The following is a 22,785-nucleotide window of genomic DNA, read 5'->3' as shown; positions in this document are numbered from 1 at the left end:
GCAACTCTGAAGAAGGGTCACTGGACCTGCAACATTAACCTGAAACAGTCCACAACTGCTGCCAGACCTGCTGTGTTTTTTCCAGCTGTTTCTGTTTTTGTATCTAATATTCTAAAGATTCTAATATTAACGCCTCCTGTTTCCCCTCTGAATCTGAAAATATTGTGTGACTGTCAGTAATTTGGTCTCACCAGCAGAATCTCGACATGAAGGGACTGACAGAAGTCAATCTGTTCTATTTGCTGAATCCGTACCCTTGACCCTAAGGGTAGTGTTCCTTTGTTACCTTTTTTCCCCAAACCTGTTTTAACCTATCTCTGAATGTTTGGGACTAAGAGGATGCAGTTTACTTCTACAGAACAGTTCAGTTGATCGCCAGCTTTACCACGTATAAAAAAAATGTTTATTTGTAATCTATATTTTAGTTTGTTGAGGAAACATTTTGAAAGCCTCTTTTGTTTAGATAACAGTTTAAAAAAGTAACAAATTAGCCATTTTGATGATTAAATAAAGCGTTTACAGTATGGCTTATAGAGTAGAGGGCTTGATGACCAATGCACTGTTCCCATTAGGAACATAGGAACAAGAGTAGTCCATTCAGCCCCTCAAGACTGTTCCACCATTAATGAGATCATGGCTGATCTATAGCCTAACTCCATACAACTGCCTTTGGCCCTTATCCCTTAATATCATCGCTTAACAAAAAGTTATCTGTTTCATATTTAAAGTTAACAACTGATCCTGTGTCCACCGCCATTTGTGGAAGATAATTCGAAACATCAGCTACCCTTTGTATATCAAAGTGCTTCCTAACATCTCTCCTGAATGGTCTGGCCCTAATTCGCACAATATGCTCCCTAGTTCTAGAATCCCCAACCAATGGAAGTAGTTTATCTTTATCTATCCTGTTAATATCTTGGACACTTTGATCAGATCACCCCTTAATCTTCTAAATTCTAGAGTATAACTTCTCCTTAAAGCTTAAATCCTGAAGTTATCATTCTTGTTGCACAGCAAGGTTAATATATCCTTGCTGAGGTGTGGTGCCCAGATTTGCTTACAGTACGTCTAACCAGGGTTTTGTATAACTGCAGCATGATTTCTACATCCGTGCATTCCAGCCTTCTCAATATAAAGCATTCCTGTTCATGATATTTTAAAGATTTATGCACCTGAACCACCAAGTCTCTTTGGCTATCCAGTGTGTTTAACTTCATACCACCTAGAAAGTACAATGATCTATCCTTTAAGGAAAGGCCGTCAGCATTCTCAGAGACCCATCCCACCCTGGCAGTGCTTTTCTACAACCTCTACCATCGGGGACAAGGTACAGAAGCCTGAACATGCACCAGCCGATTTCGAAACAGTTTCTACCCTGCTGTTGTTAGATTACTGAATGGACTCACAAACTCTTGGCATTCACCTGTACCTCTGTTTTGGTTTTTGTTGCTGTTTACCTATTATTTACTTTATCACTGCTATTTAACTATGTGATCTGCCTGTATTACTTGCAAGACAAAGCTTTTCACTGTACCACTGTACATGTGACAATCAATTCAATTCAATTCAATTAATTTCAATTTTTTTCAGTCCAAAATAGATAACCTCTCACTTGTTTACATTGAACTCCCATCTGCCATGGTTTTGTCTGTTCGCTTAGTCTATCAATATTGTTACGATGTTCTAGATTAGATTAGATTAGATTACTACAGTGTGGAAACAGGCCCTTCGGCCCAACAAGTCCACACCGACCCGCCGAAGCGCAACCCACCCATACCCCTACATTTACCCCTTACCTAACACTACGGGCAATTTAGCATGGCCAATTCACCTGACCCGCACATCTTTGGACTGTGGGAGGAAACCGGAGCACCCGGAGGAAACCCACGCAGACACGGGGAGAACGTGCAAACTCCACACAGTCAGTCGCCTGAGTCGGGAATTGAACCCGGGTCTCGGGCGCTGTGAGGCAGCAGTGCTAACCACTGTGCCACCGTGCCGCCCTAATGTGGAGGCTGAACCCCTCTGTTAATTAAAACCAAATAGCCAGAAAAACTCACCTCATTTCGTAATCTGTTAAAAGTATGAGAGAGTGAAAAAGACCTCCTGTTTAAAGAAAAATAGCAATTTATTTTCCTAACAGAACATTAATCAAAACATATTAACAAATCTAACTCCCTTTTTTTAATTAATTACTATCTGACCTCAACTCTATAAAAATGCTGCTCCAATAACACCATTGTTAAACATTACATTAACTTAATCTCAAGTCTACACTGTCTCTGTCTTATCGGCTGTCTTTAATCTTGCGTCTGATGATCTCCCTGGGTTGTCTTCTTACTTTTTACTGCTTTTACAGGAAAAGGTACCTTTTGATAGAGAGTGCCTTCTTATTTCCTTGAGAGCAAGATATTAGATGGGCAGTTAGCTGTCTGACTCTATGGCATTTGCTCTGTAGTTCGGTGGTGGTAGTTCTGACCAATTTTCAAAATATCCTGGTTTAAAATCCCCCAACATCATTGATCCGATATTGTCAATACAATAAATTTAAATTTAATTGGCTTTTAGTATCTTGGGCATAATTTAAATTAGTTGGTTAAATTTGAATTGTTGTCAAAACAGCAACCAAAACTCAGGAATCCAGTTAACAGCCATTGCTATGTGTATCTATTTTGGAACAGCCTGTCTCTTAGCTGATCTGTTTTGCAGATGTGGCTGGCCTTTAAATTCACTTTAACAATTCAAAAAATACTTTCTATATTAAAACATATATTCTTTTGACTATGTAACAATATCCCTTTGTAATTTTATGCTATTATCTACACTGTCTACAATGCTACCTAACTGTGTGTCATCACAAATTTGGATATTTGGCTTTACATGCTACTATCCAAGTAACTATCAGTATTGTAATAATTTTTAAAATCTCAATGAAATTTTTTCTTGACCACCTAAACACTAATGGAAATAGTCAATTCCACTTGACAATCCATTTATTGCAACCAACAAGGGCTCTTAGCTATTGATTTTGATAGAAGTGCAGTGTTACAGTTCACAGAAATATATCCCATTGCCTCTGTCAGTTAAATATGTACTATTGATAACTATAATGGGGAAAATATATACTTAAATTGAGAAATGTAAATAAATTTGTGTTGCACTTCTTACTGAGGCAGAATTATTCCACTGTGTAAAGTCTACCTTGTTATTTTTCTGTATTTTTAACTGTGGACGAGAGTGAAAAAGGATTGGTTTTAATTGAAAAGCAAAGATTATGGAAAGAGTTGCTATACTAATTGAAAACCAAGTTACTGAAACATATTGTAACTCTGATTTGGAGATGCCGGTGTTAGACTGGGGTGTACAAAGTTACAAATCTCACAACACCAGGTTATAGTCCAACAGGTTTAATTGGAAGCACATTAGCTTTCAGGGCGAAGCCCCTTCATCATGTGGTTGTGGAGGACACAATTGTAAGACACAATTTGTAGTAGAAGTTCACAGTGTAATGTAACTGAAATTATACATTGAAAAATACCTTGATTGTTTGTTAAGTCTCTCATCTGTTACAACGACCACGTTAGTTTCATTTCTTTCATATATAAATCACAAAACGTCTTTTAAAAGTAACATTCTCAGGTTAACTGTAACAATTGGTGTCAGTACAAATAAGGTGTTGAGATGTTGGAGGTGTTAGACCTCTGTGTTCCCTGTCTGTGCAATTTGTGTAATTTGTAATATTGTAACCCGTGTTTACACTGCTGCTTTATTTAAGCTGTGGCAGAGGCTGTGTGTAGATATTTCCTGATCCACCTGTTCAGAGATGTAATGTCACACCTCTGGAGCAGGTGCGACTTGAATACAAGCCTCCAGAAATAGAGGCAGTACCACAGCCAAATAGGTGGATGTTTATATCCTAGCTGGCACCAGGGGGGTGGTATACAAATGAGATTCAGTCATTGATTCAGATATTGACTTTGTAAAGGCTTTTTTTGTGTTTTTCACTGTGGACTGAAATCAGAAAGGGGTTGTTTTAAAGCCAAATGTTAGGGGTGGAATTGCTGCACTTCTAAAAGCCATTTATTGAACCTCATTTTAAGTCATGTTTCCACAGCTGCTTTGTTAAAGCAGTAGAGCAGGCTCTTTGCAGACAGACTGGCACAAGGGGCTGATCACGGATTGCTGATTGGTTTGAAGACTTGTAACCAGTTGTGGATGACAAAGGCTTTCAGCATGACAGCTTTCAACTGAACTTAGCTTGTCGGTGTGCACAATCCTGCCTTTGGATAGCTGCAAGGGCAGATGATGTCTTTCTCTCCTGTGCGATACCTAAAGCCTAAAGAAAATTGCTATTAACTGGGCCTTTAAACAGGAACTAAAAATCTTTAAATTAGTGTGCCAATCACCTGTGCCTCCTGCAAAGAAGTGAAAAGAATTTGGAGAAAAGAGACTGAACAGAAAATCCTGGTAATCAACAGGATCATCTCAGTGAACTCTGTTTATTGTTATAAATAGTCATATTCATTAAGTAGCACAACCTGGTCTATGTTTTTTTTTGTTAACCTGAGTTTATCTGACAGGTAAATAAGGAATGTGTGTACCTTGACCAAAATTTGTAACTTTTTGACAATTTCCAGCCAGCCCCAATGTGGCATCATGATGGTTTTGGAACTTGGGTGTCAGTTACATACGATGATGCAGTGGCTGCATTGATGCCTAGCTTTCAAACAAAACACTATTACCTAATTAAATATTACAAATCACTGTTGCTAGGTCAGTATGTTGGAACCCCTTCCCTAATAGCACTTTGGATACCTATACTAAATGGATTGCAGTGGTTCAAAAATGTTACTTAACATCACTTTCTCCAGAGCAATTCATAGAATGAATTATGGTTGAGCAATAAATACTGGGCCTTCGATGGTGGTGCCCATTACACATGAGTGAAAAGAAGGAGTTGTAGAAGACTCAGGAATTTTTATTTAAACTATCATATCAAAACATTGCAGCATGGAGTGTGACATTTATTTTTCTGTTCTATCAATTTCTATCTTTTGTCGTTAGCTGATTTTTCAAAGGATTTCAGGTAAGTGTTAATTTTAAAATGTAGAATAGGGAGTTACATATAGCCTTAGTATCTGTCTTAGCCTATGCCTGTAGAACATGTATTGTTTTTGTGTTTCCTGTGTTGCTATATCTGTCCATATGAAGCCACCTGTAACATTGTTGGAAAATGCTGGGCAGTCACACTTTTAAAAGACAATCTATTTCCCTCTGAGGTTCCTCCAACATATGAGAAGGTTCATTGAGGTTCCTGCTCTGCATGGATCACAGAATTGAGTGTGAATTCCTGACCTACATTCCTCCTCATTTTCTGGTGCTATCTAAAACTTGGAAGCACCTCAGATCTTGATCAGCATTCCTCCTACATATAGTTTCACATCATATGTGTATTATAAATTCAAGCATATATTAAAAAACATCATTTCAGACATCGTTTGAAACGAATGTAAGGATATTTCATTGTATTTAAAAATATACTGTTGCAGACAGTGGATTTGTTACCTTCTGTGTTGTCTTTAATATGTAGTTATGCTTACATTATAGAGGAGTTTGCAATTTTGTGAGAGATTATTAAATGTATAAAATAATTCTTCATTATTTTATTTAAAGACATACACTTCTATACTCTTCTTCCTCAAGTCTAGCTAGTTTGTCTAGTTACTTCTTAAATGCATCAGTATTATTCATTTCAACCACTTCCTGTGATAGTGGATTCTATCTTCCCATTTCTCTTTGAGTAAAGATATTTGATCTGAATTCCTGATTATCTTATACTGGTTTCCTCTACTTTTGCTCTGCTCAAAAAGAGGAAACACTCTCTGTATCCACTCGTGTTTGAAAGATCTCCAGTGGATCACCTCTCAACCTTCTATTTTTAGGAGGGAAGAGGCCAAGCCTACTAATCATTTACTGATGATCTAAATCCCCGTATTTCCGGTGTCATTCTTATAAATCTTCTCTACAACCTCTTTCATGTCTCACTACCCTTAATCAGTTATATTCACTATACCTGACTGATTAAGGAATGTTAGTGGTATGTTTGTTTGTGTAGCTATATATACACACACACAGGATTTAAGACAGGATTCTTAGCAGTGTGGAGGAACAGAGGGATCTTGGTGTGCAAGTACACAGATCCCTAAAATTTGCCACCCAAGTGGATAGGGTTGTTAAGAAGGCATATGGTGTTTTGGCTTTCATTAACGGGGAATCGAGTTTAAGAGCTGCGAAGTTTTGCTACAGCTTTACAAGTCCCTCGTGAGACCACACTTGGAATGTTGTATCCAGTTCTGGTCGCCCTACTATAGGAAAGATACAGAGGCTTTGGAGAGGGTGCAAAGAAGGTTTACCAGGATGCTGCCTGGACTGGAGGGCTTGTGTAATGAAGAAAGGTTGACAAAGCTTGGACTTTTCTCTCTGGAGAGAAGGATGAAGAGGGGAGACCTGATCGAGGTGTACAAGATAATGAGAGGAATGGATAGAGTCAGTAGCCAGAGACTTTTCCCCAGGGCAGGATTGACTGGGATGAGGGGTCATAGTATATTTAGTATTTAAGATATTAGGAGGAACGTATAGAGGAGATATCAGAGGTAGGTTCTTTACGCAGAGAGTTGTGAATGCATGGAATGTGTTGCCAGTGATGGTGTTAGAAGCAGAGTCATTGGGGACATTTAAGCACCTGTTGGACATGCACATGGACAGCAGTGAATTGAGGGGTGTGTAGGTAGGGTTATTTTATTTTACATTAGGATTAATCCTCGGCACAACATTGTAGGCTGAAGGGCCTGTTCTGTGCTGTAATTTTCTATGTTCTATATTCTACTGCTATAATACATGACACGTATCGCACACGTGGTCAGTGATGCTTGTTGTCCCTTTCACAAATCAAACATTACTTTATTGTCGTCACTGTTATTAATAGAAACATAGAACATTACAGCACAGTACAGCCCTTTGGCCCTTAATGTTGTGCAGACCTATGGAAGCAATCTGAATCCCATCTAACCTACTCTATTTCATTCTCGTCCATATGCCTATCCAATGACCATTCAAATGTCCTTAAAGTTGGCGAGTTTGCTACTGTTGCAGGCAATATGTTCCATGCTTCTACTACTCTCTGAGTAAAGAAACTATCTCTGACATCTGTCCTTTGTCTATCTCCCCTCAACTTAAAGCTATGTCCCCTTGTGCTAGCCATCGCCATATGAGGAAAAAAGCTCTCCCTGTCCTGCCTATTTAACCCTCTGATTATCTTATATGTCTCAGTTAAGTCACCTCTCAACCACCTTCTCTCTAACAAAAACAGCCTCAAGTCTTTCAGCCTTTCCTCGTAAAACCTTCCCTCCATACCAGGCAACATCCTAGTAAATCTCCTCTGAACCCTTTCCAAAGCTTCCACATCCTTCCTAGAATGTGGTGGCCAGAACTGCACACAATACCCCAAATTTGGCCTCGCCAGAGTTTTTTATAGTAGTAGCATGATCTCATGGTTCCGAAACTCAATCCCTCTATCAGTAAAAGTTAACACACAGTGTGTCTTCTTAACAACCCTATCAACCTGGTAGCAACTTTCAAGGAGCTATGTACCTGGACAGTGAGATCTTTCTGCGAGTATGTGAATACATTTTGAGTATTATTAGTTAAGGATGTTTAAGTCCATTTTACATAAAGTATTTCTTTAGCCAGTTTGCTTTGTTTGGCAGATTTACATTCACCCAATGTTTCTACCAACATTTTCGAAACTGAGACTACAGTCAGTGTTTCTGTGTTCCTAAAGGTTTGTTTTTTCACCATCAGGTCACACAGCTGCCACAAGATTCTTACCCTCTCCTTCTGTTTGTTAATCCAAAGAGTGGAGCCCTTAAAGGGCGAGAACTTCTGTACAGCTTCCGGAAGCTTCTGAATCCTCATCAGGTTTTTGACCTTTCTAATGGAGGGCCTCTATCTGGGTAACATCCTTTTGTACCTATCATTTTGTCAAACAAAGCTTTAGCATTTTAAAACAAAAACAGAAATTGCTGGAGAAACTTAGCAGGTCTGGCAGCATCTGGGGAGAGAAAGCAAAGTCAGTGTTTCAGGTCCAGTGACCCTTTATCAGAATTAGTAGTAGCTAGGAAAAGATGGTATTCATGCTGAAAATGGAGGTTTGAATGGGGTAAAGGAGTGAGTGATAGGTGGAGACGGAGCCCAGATGGAGAGAAAGGCAGTTAGGCAGACAAAGAGACGGTTAACACTAAGCCAGGGAGAAAGAAGAGCTGGTACTGGGGACCATAGCATTAGGATTAACCTCTATCCCCGTTCGCAGGTTTCTTTCTCCTGGCTTAACATTATCCATCCCTTCATTTGTCGAACTGTCTTTTTCTCCCTCTGGGTCTGTCTCCACGTATCACCCACTTCTTTACCCCCACCATCCTCATCTTCAGCAAATATACCACCCTTTTCTAGCTACTACTCAATCTAATGAAGAGCCGCTGGACCTGAATTGTTGATGTTGCTTTTTTCCACAGATGCTGCCAGAGCTGCAAAGTTTCTCCATTGATATCATCTTTAGTTTCAGATTTCCAACATCCGCAATTTTTGCTTTTTTTTCAGCATTTTGGAGTCTTCTGATATTTGGCACAAAAATATTAATTCCACTTCTACTGGAACCACTGCATTGTGACCTAACTTTTGCCCATTTGGTGCCCATCTGAATTCACTCTTATGATGGGCTGAACAGCCTCCTGTGCTCTTGTGGTGCAAATTGTGGTCTTGATGTTGAAGTAATGAATCATCTAACAGATTTTAATGCTAGGTTTAAATGGCATGACGAATGGCTTTGAATTTTGTGTTCATTAACATAATCTGAGAAGTCATTACTTTAACTGAAGTTGTTTTTAATGTCTCTTAAAGCACTTGCTTGAGCCTAATCTTTTTGACACTTAGTTATCAGTTAGAGTCATAGAGACATACAGCACAGAAATAGACACTTCAGTCCAACATGTCCATGCTGACCAGTATCCTAAATTAATCTAGTCCCATTTTCCAGCACTTGGCCCACATCCCTGTGAGCCCTTCCTAACCATGTACCTTTATAGATGCCTTTTAAATTTGTAATTGTACCAGCTTCCACTACTTCATCTGGTAGCTCATTCCAAGCATGCACCACCCTCTGTGATTAAAAAAAATTGCCCATTAGGTCCATTTTAAATCTTTTCCCCACCTTACCTTAAACCTATGCCCTCTAGTTTTGAATTCCCCCACCTTGGGGAAAAAAGTCTTGGCTATTCATCCTATCCATGCCCCTAATGATTTTATAAAGCTCCAGAAGGTTACCCCCCTTCTGGAGGTGTCATCTGCAAACTTACTAACTGTACCTTCTATTTTCACATTTAAATCATTTATATAAATGACGAAAAGCAGTGGACCCAGCACTGATCCTTGTGGCACACTGCTGATCAGTCTAAAAAGCACCACCACTCTCTGTCTTCTACCTTTAAGCCAGTTCTGGATCAAATTAGCTAGTTCTCCCTATATTCCTTGTGATCTAACCTTACCAACCAGTCTACCATGTGGAACCTTATTGAACGCTTTACTGAAGTCCATATAGATCGCGTCCACTGTACTGTCCTCATCAGTCCTGTTTATTCCTTCAAACAACTCGATCAAGTTGCTGAGACATGATTTCCCACACACAAAGCCATGTTGACTATTCCTAATCAGTCCTTACCTTTCCAAAGACATGTAAGTCCTGTCTATCATGATTCCCTCCGACAACCTGCCCACCACTGATGTCAGGTTCAACGGTCTATAGTTTCCTGGCTTTTCCTTACCAGCTTTCTTAAATAGTGTTCTCCAATAGTGTTGGCACCTCACCTGTAGCGATTGATGATACAAATATATCAACAAGGGGCCCAGCAATCACTTCCCTAGCTTCTCACAGAGGCAGCATTTGGCCCATTTCCCTCTAAACCCTACCTATTCATATACCTATCCAGATGTCTTTTAAATGTTGTGATTGTACTAGCCTCCACCACTTCCTCTGGCAGTTCATTTCATTTCTGGATTACTCTCTTCGTGAAAAATGTTGCCCATTAGGTCCCTTTTAAATCTTTTCACTCTCCCCTTAAACCTATGCCCTCTAGTTTTCACCCCCCCCCCCCCGCAGAAAATATCTTGTATATTTATCCTTTGCATGCCCCTCATGCTTTTATAAACCTCTATAAGGTCATCCCTCAGACTCCAACGCTCCAGGGAAAACAGCCCCAGTCTATTCAGCCTTTCCCTGTAGCTCAAAACCTTTAACTCTGGCAACATCCTTGTAAATCTTTTCTGAACCCTTTCCAGTTACGCAATATCTTTTCTATAGCAGGAATAGAAGTCACATGACAGCAGGTTATAATCCAACAGGTTTATTTGAAATCACAAGCTTTCGAAGTGCTGCTCCTTTGTCAGGTGAAGTGTAGGGAGGCACACTGGCACAGGAAGTCGACAGACTGAATAAACAAGTCTTTCCAGGTGATCAGAAATGTCAGGCAGTGTGAATTAAGTGTCAAAGCTGAATAACAAGTGAAGGGATGACCTCTGATCCAATTAATTGAGTCACAACGATAATTACAAAAAATTAAAAATAAAGTGGTGGTGGGGCCAAATGGCTGGAGTAATGTGATCGCTTTCAAAGTCACATGCCAAGGATTTAAGTGATTCCTCGCCATGAGTACAAAGGAAGAAAATACTGTCAATGGACCTGGTGTTTAGCATTGATTAGAGGCCCTGTGCAGCAAAGAAATCTTGGTCGAAAATGTGCGCAAACATGTTGGCGTATTGGAGTGCAAAGTTGGCGAGGAATCACTGAAATGACTATGCAACAATATCAAGTTTCATGCCACCATTAGACTTGCTGTGGACTGCTCTTCAGAATCAGTCTCATTCTTGCACACATGCATCTCCATCAAGGATGGGTACCTCAGCACTGCACTCTACCATAAGCCCATGGACAACTTCACGATGCAGCACTTCTCCACCTTCCATCCTAAAAATGTTAAAGAAGCCATCTCTTACAGACAGGTCCTGCGTATATGCAGAACATGGTCAGAAGAATAGGAATGCGATGGACACCTAGAGATCCTAAAAGATGCCCTCAAATCATTGACCTCCGGTTCTGCCGTGTCAAAAACCACAACTATCTCCTCAAGACAGACACGGGACATGACTGATAGAGTATTCTTCATCATCCAGTACTCCCCTGGAGCGGAGAAACTACGTCATGTTCTTCACAGCCTTCAACATGTCATTGATGATGACAAACATCTTGGCAAGTTCAACTCTTACGTTTACACTTCTTGCCTTCAAACAACTGTCAAACCTTAAACATACCAACAAACTATTCAGCCTTCAGAACGACATTGACCACAACACCACACAACCCTGTCATGGTAATCTCTGCAAGACCTGCCAGATCATTGACATGGATACTACCATTACATGTGGGAACACCATCCACTTCATACACAACTGATACTAAGTATATGTCTAATGTTGTCTACCTCATATGCTGCAGGCAAGGTATATTGGTAAGACCATGCAGCTGTTATGGCAATGGGTGAATGAACACCCAGCATCAATCGCCAGAAAGGAATGTTCCCTCCCCATCAGGAAACACTTCAGTGATCAAGAACATTCAGCCTCTGATCTTCGGGTAAGCATCCCCCAAGATGGCCTTCAAGATGCACAACAACTCAGAATTGCTGAGTGGAAACTGATAGCCTAGTTCTGTTTCCATGAAGACACCATGAACCCTGTGTTCTTGGTTTCATATCACGTTACATGTAATACTGTTTTGGATTTGTAAAATCTTTCTTACTGTTCTGGTTTAACACCATCACATTGATAACTTATGATCTTTCTACCTTAATTAGGTTGAACAGTTTTGGATTACTCATTACTTTGAGTAGACCCTTGGTGTGTATCACTTTGTATCTGTCATGGTATTGCACCCATTGCTTTGTCTCAGCACCACCTTATTTTTAATTTTTTGTAATTATATCTCTGTCTCAATTAATCCCTTCACTTGCTATTCAGCTGTTGACACTAGTCACATTGTCTGACACCTTTGATCCCCTGCAGAAACTTGTTATTCAGCCTACTGACAGCCTGCTGTGCTATCTTTTGATCTCTCTGCCTATAAATTCTATACCTATATGCTTACCTTTACTTCACCTGACGAAGAAGCAGCACTTCGAAAGCTTCTGATTTAAAAAAAACCTGTGGGACTATAGCCTGGTGTCTTGTGACTTCTGACCTTGATCACCCCAGTCCAATACCACCAACACTTTCACACTATAGCAGAGAGAATAGAATTGAATGCAGTATTCCAAACCTTAGCCAATGTCCCAAACAGTCGCAACAGAACTTCCCAACTCCTATACTCCAGGCAGTGACCAATAAAGGCAAGTGTACCAAATGCCTCCTCCTCTACCCAGTATACCTGCAACTCCACTTTCAAAGAACTGTGAACCTGCACTCCAAGGTCTCTTTGTTTGAATCTAATTTGTCTTTCCAAAATGTAGCACCTTGTATTTATCTAGATTAAACCCTGTCTGCCGTCTGTTGGCCGAGCTGTGGATGAATGTATTGAAGTTGAAAGCAATTGATTTTTGGATACTAAAGGAATTACAGGATATGGGATTAGTAATCAAAGTGAAATTGATATACAATTATATGATCTTATTGGATGATGAAGTGTGATTGAAGAGTCATGTCGCTTACTCCTGAATATTCTCACTTTTTCTTATGGTCTTATGCAGTCTGTTTATGAACTAACATGCTTCTTGCATTATGAAATCTCATTTCTCACCACCTCCAGGCTGCATACATTCCGAGAAGTTCCATATTTCCGCATATTGGTTTGCGGAGGAGATGGAACAGTTGGTTGGGTTCTGGGTGTGCTGGAAGAGATTCGACACAAGCTGAACTGTCCTGTGCCTCCAGTTGCAGTGCTCCCTTTAGGAACAGGTGAGAGTGGGTATGGGCTGAGTGATATATCAAGAATATGTAGAGAGAGGGAGCAGAACTTATGAGGGGAATATCTCATTCAGTTTCCAAATTCTAGCTGCTACACTGCAACTTTTGCCTTGACACAGTTTATTGCCCATTTCATCCCAGCCATACTGTACCAGGTCTTCGTGCATTACACGATGCATCCTCCTACTGCTCCCCAACTAATCCTATTTAATGTATTTTAGTATTCCTTTCTCCCAGGAATGATCAACATTCCTTTATAATCATCTCAACTACTGTACAAAACATCAATGTCTCATCATACTGTTAGTGTTACTGATTTAGTAGTGATTATCATGAATATATATTTAGACTGCCAGAAATGAATGTCTCCAAAAAGAGGCAGTCTAAAATCATGGGTTGTTGATACTTAGATACCAGAAATTTGGAACTGTAACAGGATAAAGCTCTTCACACACAATTGCGATTTCCTTTGCGTTGATTAGAAGTCTCTTAACCCAACTAATACAGGCTGGATTCGCAGCAAATTATGATTTTGACAGTGACCATCAAGTCACAAAGTCAAAGAATCTGACAGAATGGAGACAGCTCCTTTGACCCAAACTGGTCCATGTCGGCCAAAATGTCCACCCACACTAATCCCATTTCCCTGCATGTAACTCATATCCTTCTAATGCTTTCCTATCTATGTATTTGTCCAAATACCTTTTAAATTTTGTTAATGTACCCGGTTCAACCACTTCTGCTGGCAGCTCATTTCATATGCAACATATCTTCCAAACTTCAATACTCAGTGCCCTGACTGACGAAGGCCTTTTGTGTAAAAAAAAAAGTTGCCCCACAGGTTCCCTTGTATTCTTTCCCCTCTAACCTCAAACTAATGCCCTCTAGTCCTCGATTCACCAACTCTGGGAAAAAGATCTTCTACACCTCTACAAGGTTCCCCTCTCAGTGTCCTATGTTCTAAAGAAAATTTTCCTAGCTTGTCCAACCTCTCCCTATAATTCTGACCCTTGAGTCCAGGCAACATCCTTGTAAATTTCTTCTGCACTCTTTCTGGTTTAATAACATACATCCTATAACAAGGTGACCAAAACTGAGCACAATACTCACAAGTGTGGCCTCCCCAACGTTCTGTATAACTGCAGCATAACTTTCAAACTTCAATACTCAGTGCCCTGACTGATGAAGGCCCGTGTGTTAAAAGTCTGCTTCACTGCCCTGTCTACCTGTGACTCCACTTTTAGAGAACTATGAACCTGAACTCCAAGACCCCTCTGTTCCACTACACTCCTTAAGGCCCTACCATTCACCATGAAACTCCTACCTTGATTTGATTGTATAAAAGACCTCACACTTGTCAAATGGATTTAATATAGATATTTCTCAACCCACTTCCCCAGCTGATTAAGGTCATTCATAAGAAATAGGAGCAGGAGTGTATCATCTGGCCCTTCGAGCCTGCTCCACCATTCAATAAGATCATGACTGATCTTTTCATGGCCTCAACTCCACTTAACTGCCCTCTCACCGTAACCCTTAATTCTTTTACTAACGTTTATTGAAATAGTGTTCACTGGACAGGGAATTCCATAGATTCACAACCCTCTGGGTGAAGAAGTTCCATCTCAGTTCAGTCTTAAGTCTGCTTCCCCTAATTTTGAGGTTATGCACTCTTGTCCCAGTTTTACCTGTCAGTGGAAACATCCTCTGTACGTCTATCTTATCTATTTCATAATTTTATATGTTTCTATAAGATTCCCCTCCTTGTCCTTTTAAATTCCAGTGAGTATAATCCCAGTCTATTCAGTTTCTCCTTATAAGCCAACCCCCTTAACTCCGGAATCAACCTGCTGAACCTCCTCTACACTCCCTCCAGTGCCAATACATCCTTTCTCAAGTAAGGATACCGAAACTGCACACGGTACTCCAGGTATGGCCTCACCAGCACCCTGTACAGCTGCAACATATAACCTCCCTGCTTTTAAACTCAATCCCTTTATCAATGAAGGACAAAATTCCATTTGCAGGATGGTACCTGCAGACCATCCTTGTGTGATTCATGCACAAGGACAACCAGATCCCACTGCGTAGCAGCATGCTGCAACCTTTTACCATTCAAGTAATAGTTCTTTGTACTGTTACTCTTATTAAAGTGGATGACTTCACATTGATTAACATTGTATTCCATCGCCAGACCTTTGCCCACTTGCTTAAAGTATTCATGTTCCTCTGAACAGTTTCACAGTTCTGTGCACACTTTACTCTTCCACTAATCTTAGTGTCATCTATAGACTCATCTGGTGCCCAACTCCAAATCATCTGGGTCCTGCTGCAATTTTCGATAACCTTCCTCACTGTCTGTGCTACCACCTATTTTAGTGTCATCAGCAAACTTACTAATCATGCCTTGTACAGAAAACAAACAGTAATGGACCAGCACAGACCCCTGAGGTACTCCACTAGTCACAGGCCTTCAGTCTGACAAGCATCTTTCTATTACCCTCTGCTTCCTACCATCAAGCCAATTATGTATCCAATTTGCCAGCTCGTCCTGGATTTCATGCGATCTAACCTTGCAGAGCAGCCTACCATGTGGAACTTTATCAAAGGCTTTACTGAAATCCATAAAGACCATGTCTACTACCCAGTCCTCATCAACCATCCTGGTCACTTCATTAAAGAACTCTAAACAGATCTGTGAGGCATGATTTCTCACTCAAAGCCATGCTGTCTACTTCTAATCAAATCCTGTCTTATCTCTCAGAGTCTTCTCAAGTAACTTACCACCATAGATGTTAGCCTAACTGGTCTGTAGTTCACGGGCTTTTCTTCGCAGCCCTTCTTGAATAATGGCACAACATCGCTACCCTCCAGTCTTCCGGGAGCTCACCCATGGCTAATGATGATGCAAAAATATTAGCTAGTGGCCCCACAATGTCTTTTCTCGACCCTTGCAGTGTTCATGGATATATCTGGTCAAGAGGATATTTTTCTTGAATATGTGTTATTTAGGCAAAATACACTACCTTAGAGTTTGTTGTGAGCTCCAGTTGGGTTCTTGTGCACTGGTTTGTTTATGGCAAGGACAACATCCCTTAGCTATTCACCCAAGAATGCCAAAGTACTAATCTTAAGATTAGTAACATGGGTCGTTATGTGGCCACTGGGGCCATTTCAAGCCACTGGTGGAAACTGTGACTTAGATTTCATGAACCATGACTACATTGATCAGTATCTACAAAATTTTCTTTCTTAAGGTAATGACCTAGCAAGGGTGTTACGTTGGGGACCTGGCTACAGTGGTGAGGATCCCTTCTCCATTTTGGTTGCAGTTGATGAAGCAGAAGAAGTCCTTATGGATCGTTGGACAATCCTCCTTGATGCTCAAGAAGTTGTTGATGGGTCTGAAAATGGTGTCCCAGAGTTGGAACCACCAAAGGTATTTGTGGGAAAAGTACATTGAAATATGAGCTGGTATGAGGATTACAGTTGGTTGTCATGAGAAAATAAAACAGTATAGCACAGGAACAGGCCTTTCAGCCCTCTAAGTCTGTGCTCACATTCTAAACTAATCCCATGAACTCATCTCTGCATACATCGACACGGTCCTGTCCCCCTTAGTCCAAGAACTCCCCACCTACGTTCGGGACACCAACCATGACCTCCACCTCCTCCATGATTTTCGCTTCCCTGGTCCCCAATGCCTTATCTTCACCATGAACATCCAGACCCTGTACATCTCCATCCCCCATCACAAAGGACTCGAAGCCCTCCGCTTCTTCCTTTCCCGCCGTACCAACCAGTACCCTTCCACTGACCCCATCCTTTGACTGACTGAACTGGTCCTCACCCTGAACAACTTCTCTTTCCAATCCTCCCACTTCCTCCAAACCAAAGGAGCAGCCACGGGCACCCGCATGGGCTCCAGTTATGCCTGCCTCTTCGTAAGATATGTGGAACAGTCCATCTTCCGCAGCTACACTGGTACCACCCCCCCACCTTTTCCTCAGCTACATCGATGACAGTATCGGCGCTGCCTCGTGCTCCCACAAGGAGGTTGAACAGTTCATCCACTTTACCAACACCTTTCACCCCGACCATTTACCTGGACCGTCTCAGACTTCTCCCTCCCCTTCCTAGACCTTTCCATTTCTATCTCGGGCGACCAAATCAACAGGATTTACTATAAACCGACCAACTCCCACAGCCACCTAGACTACACCTCCTCCCACTCTGCCCCCTGTAAAAACGCCACCCATATTCCCAATTCCTTCGTCTCCGCCGCATCTGCTCCCAGGAGGACCAGTTCCGATACCGTACAACCCAGATGGCCTCCTTCTTCAAAGACCGCAAAATCCCCCCAGACGTGATCGACAATGCCCTCCACCGCATCTCCTTCACTTCCTGCTCCTCCGCCCTTGAGCTCCGCCCCTCCAATCACAATCAGGACAGAACCCCACTGGTCCTCACCTACCACCCCACCAACTTCCATATACATTGCATCATCCGTCGTCATTTCCACCACCTCCAAACGGACCCACCACCAGAGATATATTTCCCTCCCCTACCCTATCAGCGTTCTGAAAAGACCACTCCCTCCGTGACTCCCTTGTCAGGTCCACACCCCCCACCAACCCAACATCCACTCCTAGCACCTTCCCTTGCAACCGCAAGAAATGCAAAACTTGCGCCTACACCTCCCCCCTTCCCTCCAAGGCCCCAAGGGATCCTTCTATATCCGCCACAAATTCACCTGCACCTTCACACGCATCATTTACTGCATCCGCTGCACCTGATGTGGCCTCCTCTATATTGGGGAGACAGGCCGCCTACTTGCGGAACGTTTCAGAGAACACCTTTGGGACACCCGGACCAACCAACCCAACCACCCCATGGCTCAACACTCAACTCCCCCTCACACTCCACCAAGGACATGCAGGTCCTTGGACTCCTCCATCGCCAGACCATAGCAACATGACGGCTGGAGGAAGAGCGCCTCATCTTCTGCCTAGGAACCCTCCAACCACAAGGGATGAACTCAGATTTCTCCAGTTTCCTCATTTCCCCTCCCCCCACCTTGTCTCAGTCCCAACCCTCGAATTCAGCACCGCCTTCCTAACCTGCAATCTTCTTCCTGACCTCTCCGCCCCCACTCCATTCCGGCCTATCACCCTCACCTTGACCTCCTTCCACCTATTGCATTTCCAACGCCCCTCCCCCAAGTCCCTCCTCCCTACCTTTTATCTTAGCCTGCTGAACACACTTTCCTCATTCCTGAAGAAGGGCTCATGCCCAAAACGTCGATTCTCCTGCTCCTTGGATGCTGCCTGTCCTGCTGCGCTATTCCAGCAATACATTTTCAGCTCCCTCCATTCCCTGCCTATGTCTGTCTAAATGCCTTTAAAATGTTGTTGTTAATCTGATTTGGAGTTTGCTGGATCATAATGACTGAAGGCTTCATGTCAAAGGTGTGATTCAGACACTGGATCCTTGGGGAGAATATCTCTAATGGAGGGTCATTGTTCTGAAAATTTTCCTCTTAACTGTTTCTTTCTCTGCAGACGTTGCTAACTTTCTGACTGTTCTCAGCATTTTCCGGTTGTTGATGTATGAAGTCGAGGTTTTATCCTGTTACCAGATATTGTCTCTGCAAAAAAAAACTAGAATATAGTCCATTGTATAAGAAGCTTTGGAGCTGAAATGTTTCCTTGTGACTGAAAGCATGACTCAACTAAATGAAATATTGCACTCACAGAAGTTAGCGGTCTTAGGGAGTCCTTGAGTAGAGTGCCTTCATTAATAAAAGCCATTTCCATCTGTACTGTCGATAATGCATTGGTTTAGATTACTTACCGTATGGAATCAAGCCCTTTGGCCCAACAAGTCCACACCGACCCTCTGAAGAGCAACTCACCCAGACCCATTCCCCTACATTTACCCCTTCACCCAACACTGTGGGCAATTTAGCATGGCCAATTCACCTGACCTGCACATCTTTGGATTGTGGGAGGAAACCAGAGCACCCGGAGGAAACCCACGCAGACACGGGGAGAATGTGCAAACTCCACACAGACAGTTGCCCGAGGTTCTAGACCATGTAGCTAATACCAAGACTCATAACTATCTATCATAGTGAAATTGATTGATGGACAATTGCTGTCTCATACATTTGCTTTGATGTCATAACATTTGCATGAAATTATTTTTATAATGTATTACAGAATCTGTCTGTTTTGCCGAGCTTGCATTATTTTGAATTCAAGATAGCTAATTAATTTGCTTGATTAGATCTTATTGTGGTTCTTATTTTACAGTGCTAATTGGAAAATGTAAGCAGTGACCTATAAAATATGTGGAATAATTTTAAAGTGTCAATTTGTGTAGATTTTTGGATATTATAATTAACTGTAAAGCTCTTTAGAAAGTCGACACACTTCAGGATGCCATTTGGCCAATCTCTACGTTACACAGTTTTATTCTGTGAGAGGTTAGAGTTACTTAAAAGTAGGTGCTCCCGTGGCTTGTATCACTGCAAGGGCCCGAACTATTTACGTTCCACAATAATGGCTTAGATGAAAGAACCAATTGTATTGTAGCCACATTTGTTGTTGATACAAATAAAAGCAAGGAAGGAAGTTATGATGGAGACACAGAGTCGAATGGATGTCGATGGGTTAAGCAAGTTAGCAAAAAAAAGATTAGATTAGATTAGATTATTTACAGTGTGGAAACAGGCCCTTCGGCCCAACAAGTCCACACCGACCCGCCGAAGCGCAAACCCACCCATACCCCTACATTTACCCCTTCCTAACGCTACAGGTAATTTAGCATGGCCAATTCACCTTATCCGCACATCTTTGGACTGTGGGAGGAAACCGGAGCACCCGGAGGAAACCCACGCAGACACGGGGAGAATGTGCAAACTCCACACAGTCAGTCGCCTGAGACGGGAATTGAACCCGGGTCTCAGGCGCTGTGAGACAGCAGTGCTAACCACTGTGCCACCGTGCCGCCCACAATGTAGAATAAAATGTGGCAAAATGTGTTGTCCTTTTTGATGAGAAGTGTAGAAAAGTAAAATATTATTAATGTGTAGAGAGACTGCAGAAGAATCTGGGTTTCAAAAGGCTAGCATGCAGATAGGTAGGATTGGTGCCAAAGTGGTAATCACAGTGGCATTGTAATCCAAAGGGCCAGACTAATGTTTTGATTCAAATCCCTTCATGGAAGCTGTTCGAATTTAAACTAAATTGTTTTAATTTTGTTTTATCCATTCATGGATGTAGGTATTACTCGCTTAGCCAACATTTATTACCCATCTTTAATTCTATAAGAGAGCAATTAAAAATGAATCATGTTGCTACAGATTTGGAGTCACATGTAGGCCAGACCAGTTAAGATTTCCTACCATAAAGCATATCCTTGAACAGATGGGTTGTCATGACAATTGACAGTGATTACACAGTTGTCAGAGGACTAGCTTTTTATTCCTATCTACCGTAATGGGATTTGAACCCAAATCCTTAGATCATTTGTTTGGAGTTCTGGATTGCAAGTCTAATTAAATTAAATTAATTTTAAAAATAAATTTTAAAAATATTAAAAATAATTTCTAAAAAATAAAAAAATTATAATTAAACCTCCATTAAAATCTGGAATACAAAACTAGTCTCAGTATTCATAAGCCTGAAACTGTTATTGATTGTGCTAAATCCCATCTGGTTCACTGATGCACTACATGGAAAGAAGGCTCGAGTTCAAGACCTATCTATTGCAGAGATGTATCATAACACTTCTGAAAAGGTTGAATGAAGATATCTCATAATGGAGATAAAGCTACAGATTTATGAAGCCTACATGCAATTAGTTTCAAGGTAAGAGATGGTGAAGGCTTGTTCTTGTTGACCAGAGCATTGTTTTATTTTTCAAAAAGACAAAGTCACAGGATCTGAAGCATTAAATCTATTTTTGTGTCCACAGATGCTCACAGATCTGCTGAGATTGTCCAGCACCTGCAGTTTTGCTGTATTCCATCATTTCATTTTTTTTTGCAGATTGTACAAATGAACAATTATTGTGGAATTGGAATTGATGCAGAACTGAGTCTTGACTTCCATCAAGCAAGGGAAGAAGATCCAGACAAGTTCAATAGCAGGTAAATCATGTCATTTGCAGCATTCAGTGCAGGAAATTTCAGCAAGATGGTCTTAGTTTGGTTGACCTATCTAGAAAACTATTGAAAGTTGAAACACTGATAAACCAATACTGATCCTAACAATAAGACTGTGACAAATGAGAACAAGTAGAGACACAGATTTTATATGTTCAAGGGCATCTACAAACAACCTTCCTCCATCTATTGAGGAAGAAATACAACATTAACACAAAAAAACCTTAACAGAGAGTTCCTGGAGTCGAAGATTTGAGGGTCCATTTCTTGGGAAGATTAAGGCGTGGATTTTAGAAATCAATCAGGCAGTGAAGAATAAAACTGCAGCTGGTGCACACTTGACATATCGTAAGCATTCGATCTAATGACTACATTTATAGTTTTCTTCTTTATGAACGCATTTGAGTCCCCAAATTAAGATTTGTGTCACCTGCAGACTTGGCCATAGTACATTCATTTTCCTCATCTGAATCATTAATGTATATATTGTCAATGGTTGTGGACCTAGCACTAATCCTTGTGGCATGCAACAGGTTACAGGTTGTCAATGGGATTGGTGACAGTACTCTACCTCAACCATTAGTTGACAGTTAATGGTTCTCCAGCGTAGCAACAGGATCCAATGAAATTCCTGTAGCAATTACTATTTTCAGTGGCACTTCTGGCAATGGAAAGCAGCTGGCCTCTAATTGGCTGATAGTTCTTGGGGTAGAGTTCCTGCAAATTAAACATCTGGCTGGCCTTCCCTGTTAAAATAATGAAAGGTTTTCATTTGTTCCCCAAGTGGTAAATAAACCTCTGTCAGGAGCATTAAATTCTGCCCATTGTGTTCGCAAACTCCAGTGTCAGAGTCCTACAGCACAGCAAGAGTCCCATTGCCCCAAATTGGTCCATGTCAACCAAAATATCTACCAACCTAACCCCATTTCCCTGTACCTGACCTATATCCTTCTAAATCTTTCCTTTCAATGTATTTATCCAAATGCCTTTTAAATGTTGTTAATGTGTCTGCCTCAAACACTTCCACTGGTAGCTAATTCCATATGCGCACCACCCTCTGTGTGAAAAAAAAAGTGGCCCCTCCGGTTCCCTTTTATTCTTTCCTCTCTAACCTTAAGCTGATACCCTCTAGTCCACAATTCCCCAATTCTGAGAAACAAAACTGAGTACATTCACCCTATCCATGCTTCTTATGATCTTATACACCTCTGTAAGATCTCCCCATAGTCTCCTACACTCTGAAGAAAAAAAGTCCTAGCTTGTTCAACCTCTCCCTATATAACTCAGACCATTGAGTCTTGGCAGGGTCTTTGTAAATTTGTTCTGCACTCTTTCCAGGTTAATAACATCCTTCCTATAGCACGATGACCAAAACTGAACACACTATTCCAAGTGTGGCCTCGCTGATGTCCTGTACAGCTGCAACATAACTTCCCAACTTCAATACTCAGTGTCCTGACTGATGAAGGCCAGTGTGTCAAAAGCTTTTTTCACTGCCCTGTTTACCTGTGATTCCGTGCACCTGAACTCCAAGACCTCTCTGTTCCATT

The 22,785-nt window shown here is 41.3% G+C and overlaps 1 protein-coding gene across 1 annotated transcript in view; it reads left to right on the top strand.

The window, feature by feature from the left end:
• LOC132833437 (diacylglycerol kinase theta) overlaps positions 1 to 22,785 on the top strand; it is a 193,401-nt gene that overhangs the window by 132,112 nt on the left and 38,504 nt on the right. Inside the window, exons 16-19 of the mRNA XM_060851717.1 lie at positions 7,861 to 8,012; positions 12,908 to 13,056; positions 16,323 to 16,504; positions 21,120 to 21,220. Coding sequence (XP_060707700.1) covers positions 7,861 to 8,012; positions 12,908 to 13,056; positions 16,323 to 16,504; positions 21,120 to 21,220 — 584 coding nt within the window. The remainder of the gene's footprint in view (positions 1 to 7,860; positions 8,013 to 12,907; positions 13,057 to 16,322; positions 16,505 to 21,119; positions 21,221 to 22,785) is intronic.

The sequence above is a fragment of the Hemiscyllium ocellatum genome, chromosome 36 (assembly GCF_020745735.1).
Source record: "Hemiscyllium ocellatum isolate sHemOce1 chromosome 36, sHemOce1.pat.X.cur, whole genome shotgun sequence".
Taxonomy (NCBI): Eukaryota; Metazoa; Chordata; class Chondrichthyes; order Orectolobiformes; family Hemiscylliidae; genus Hemiscyllium; species Hemiscyllium ocellatum.
The sequence above is the reverse complement of the archived record's forward strand: the minus strand, read 5'-3'. Positions and strand labels throughout refer to the sequence as shown.